The sequence below is a fragment of the Penaeus vannamei genome, chromosome 4 (genome assembly GCF_042767895.1).
Source record: "Penaeus vannamei isolate JL-2024 chromosome 4, ASM4276789v1, whole genome shotgun sequence".
Classification (NCBI taxonomy): Eukaryota; Metazoa; Arthropoda; class Malacostraca; order Decapoda; family Penaeidae; genus Penaeus; species Penaeus vannamei.
Genome location: NC_091552.1, coordinates 29,478,390 through 29,482,016, shown reverse-complemented (window position 1 = coordinate 29,482,016; position 3,627 = coordinate 29,478,390). Strand labels below are relative to the sequence as shown.

General features: G+C 41.4%; 1 protein-coding gene across 1 annotated transcript in view; it reads left to right on the top strand.

The window, feature by feature from the left end:
• Positions 1 to 1,082: 1,082 nt before the first annotated feature.
• LOC113817763 (cell adhesion molecule 2) overlaps positions 1,083 to 3,627 on the top strand; it is a gene marked incomplete at its 3' end in the record, with an annotated part of 127,102 nt that continues 124,557 nt past the window's right edge. The window contains 1 exon segment of the mRNA XM_070118726.1: positions 1,083 to 2,056. Within this exon segment, the coding sequence (XP_069974827.1) occupies positions 1,906 to 2,056 (151 nt within the window).

The following is a 3,627-nucleotide window of genomic DNA, read 5'->3' as shown; positions in this document are numbered from 1 at the left end:
GGTGATCAAGGGAGGGGAAAGGGGTGGTAGAAGGGGAGAGTAGAGGGAGGGGGCGAAGGAGGCGAAGAAGGAGGGGAGAGGAGGTAAGGATGGAGGGGAAGAAAAGGGACGACGGATGGGAAACTAGTGGAAGGGGAAGGAAAATAAGAAAGAGAGAAGGAGAAAAGAGAAGGAGAGGAGGAGAGGGGAGAAAGTAAAAGAGAAAGAATGAAGGACAGGAGAGAGCGGGGAAAGAGAGGGGAAGGAGAGAGGAAAGATAGGGAACGAGGGAAGGGAAGCGCGCAAGGGGAAATCGGAAGGGGAAGGAGGAGGAGGAGGGGAAGAAAGAGGGAGAAAAGGGGAGAGTAGAATAGGAAGGGAGGGGATGGAGGGGAGGGGAGGGGTGAAGGGGAAAAGAGGAAGGGGAAATAGGGGAGGAAGAGGGGGAGAAGGGGGAGGATTGATTGCCGTTGCACACATGTAGGGATGTGCATGAAGTGGCGCGGGGGGGGGGAGGGGGAATACACCGGGTGGAACTCTCGCTCACCTTTCAAAGCGAAAGAGAGTGACCGGCGGGGCAGGTGGGTGAGAGAGAGAGGAGAGAAGAGAGAAGAGGCGAGGAGAGAAGGAGAAAAGAAGGAAGAAAGACGAAGGGAAAAAGAAGGAAGAAAGACGAAGGGAAAAAAAGAAGAAAAGAGAGGAGAATAGAAGAGAAGAGAAACAAATAGAAGAAAAGAAAAGAGAGGAGAAGGGAGGGAGAGAGAGAGAGAGAGAGAGAGAGAGAGAGAGAGAGAGAGAGAGAGAGAGAGAGAGAGAGAGAGAGAGAGAGAGGAAAAGAGAGAGAGAAAAAGAGCGATTGGGTTTCATGTTGAGGTCTCGGCTCATCAAATGTTTATCACGCCTTTGGATAAGATGTCTCCCGTAAGTACCTCTGTATGAGTAGAGAATGAACGTCGTTATCAAGACATCGCCGCGTGCACACGACGCATGCGCTGCGAGAAAAAGTTGCGTGTGTGCGTGAGTGTGTGCGTGTATCTGTATGTGCGTGTGTGTGTGTGAGCGCGCGATTGTGCCCTTCAACCTGATCTCAGTTTTCGCTCAGCCTTCGGAAGGGGAGGACGTGTCGCTCCGCTCTCCCGCGCGCCTCGCTCCCTCGCTGGCGCCTTCGCCTCGACCCAGAAACGGGAAGATTCGTCGAGGAAAACTTCTCGTATCTCAAACATACTTTTTCCCGGCGAGCATTCGAGGCTTTTGAGATACATGTATACATATGTTTATGTATATTTTGCATAATTTCCTCCCGTAGATCTTTTGTTGCTTCATTTTTATTATTGAAAGGATAGTTGTAAAGCATACCTTTTTTCTGGTACTTTTCCCACCGGATATTGGTACTCTCGATCCAGGTTTTGTGGTATGCTCGGTGCTGCTCGGAAGAAAGAGAAGAAGGAATAGAGAAAGGGAGAGAGGAAAAGAGAATGAGAATTGTGAGAAGGAAGACCGGTGGCATGTGTGATGAAGTAATGATGATGAAATTGTTCACGAAGACCGTAGAAAATTGTTCACGTTGAGTAAGATCTAAATCGGCGATAAACTTGACATTAAAATTATCAGCGTGATTTAGTAATACATACAGAAGGAATACATTTAGAGAAGGAAGGGAGAAGAGGAGAAAAAAAGGTGGAAATAAGCAAAAAGAGAGAAGCAAAGAAAAAAATCGAAGGAAAAAAAGTAATATTTAATAGGAAAAAACAACAACACATAAATGAATCCAGAGAGAAAGAGAAATAAAGAGATAGATGGATAAGTAAAATTAAGAAAGAAAAATAACCCAAATAAGAGAGAGAGAGATATAGAAAAATAATTAAGAAGAGAATATAGATAATAAACGTGTGCGGCCCTTCATAAACGCTTTTTCGTCCCTTGAAAATGTTACAAGTCAGGCTGTGGAGAACTTGGACTAGCATCACAATCTTCACAATCCTTCTCAGCCTCTCCTTCACCATCATTGCGTCGCAGGAACTCTATGATGACATGGAAGACGGAGAAGAAACAGATCCTAATGATGAATTCAAGAACAGTAAGTAAATAATTTAGTGTATTGTTTTGACGGATTCCTCCTTCTGCCTCTGTTTTCTCTCTCTCTCTCTCTCTCTCTCTCTCTCTCTCTCTCTCTCTCTCTCTCTCTCTCTCTCTCTCTCTCTCTCTCTCTCTCTCTCTCTCTCTCTCTCTCTTTTTCTTTCTTTTTCACATTCTCTCTCTGTTTAAGGGGGATAAAAAGGTTTTTATCAGGGTAAAGTATTTTCAATGGCTTTCGATTCTTTTCTTTTTTCTTTTATAGTTATGATGTTAAGAATATGTAATACGGTAATACGGAGTGTTTATGTGAGAGGGAATTACAGCGATGTTTCTAATAGCCAAAGCGGGGTAAAGAGAATGAGATAGAAGAGAGAGATAAGGATGATAAGGAAGATTACCCGTGTGAAGTAAAGCAGAAAAAATATAAAAAAATAGAAAAAAACGGATGGTAGATTTACACGTTAATACTTAATTACAAGACTTTACTGCCGTTCGTCACGCATACATAGATAAAGATGAAGACATTAAAAAGACTTAAAAAAGAAAGAAAAAAACGACGGAAATTGAGACGAGGTAAAAATAAGTAACACAAAATAGAACTTACACTATTTATCTCATACTTTATCTGAACTTACACTATTTATCTCATACTACACCTACTTGTTTGTGTCTGTCTATCTACCTGTCTATCTCCTACTTATCTCTGTGTCTGTCTATCTACCTGTCTATCTCCTACTTATCTCTGTGTCTGTCTATTTACCTGTCCTACTTATCTCTGTCTCTCTCACGCACTGGCTATCTCTTATTTCTCTATGCGCCTGTCTATCTCCTACTTATCTCTGTAATTGTCTATATACTTCTCTATCTTCTATATCTCTCTCTGCCTGTCTATCTACCTGTCTATCTCCCACTTATCTCTGTGTCCGTCTATCTACCTCCTTATCTTTTTCTGTCTACCTACCTATCTCAGGAACTTAATTTCTTCGGCAATGGACGAAATGTCAAATATTCAACCATTTTTGAAGATTAGATAATTTTTTCTACTTCCAAGTACAGTTCATTACATATCTATATCTTTGTGAGTATTTGTCTCAATGAACATTATTTTTTGCTTGGCGGTAATGTCCATCAAATTTTATTATCAGTTTAATATTGAAGATGATTATGAATAACTTTTTTGAAGTGGATAAAGTGGAGCAGCATTAATTATCAATAAGGGTTATCGATCCCAAGGCTCAGGCTGGCCAAGTATGTTGACTCTTATATTAACCGAGGGAGCGACCTCTCGGTTTTTGTTCCCGTCTATCCTGCTATCTCTTTTTCTTTGTCTTTCCTTTTTGTGTGCGTCTTTCTGTCTTTTTTTTATGTCTTCCTCTTTTTTTAATCGCTTTATGTCTCTTTTTTCCCGTTATTCTTTTCTTTATGTGCCTCTTTTTCTTAAATTTCTTTCTGTATGTGTCGTTATCTTCCTGTTAATTGTACTTTTTACCGTGATCTCTATCTCTCTTTTTATCTGTCTATCGATCTATCTCAATCGGTCTTATTCCATCTCTCTAACTCTCTCTCTCTCTC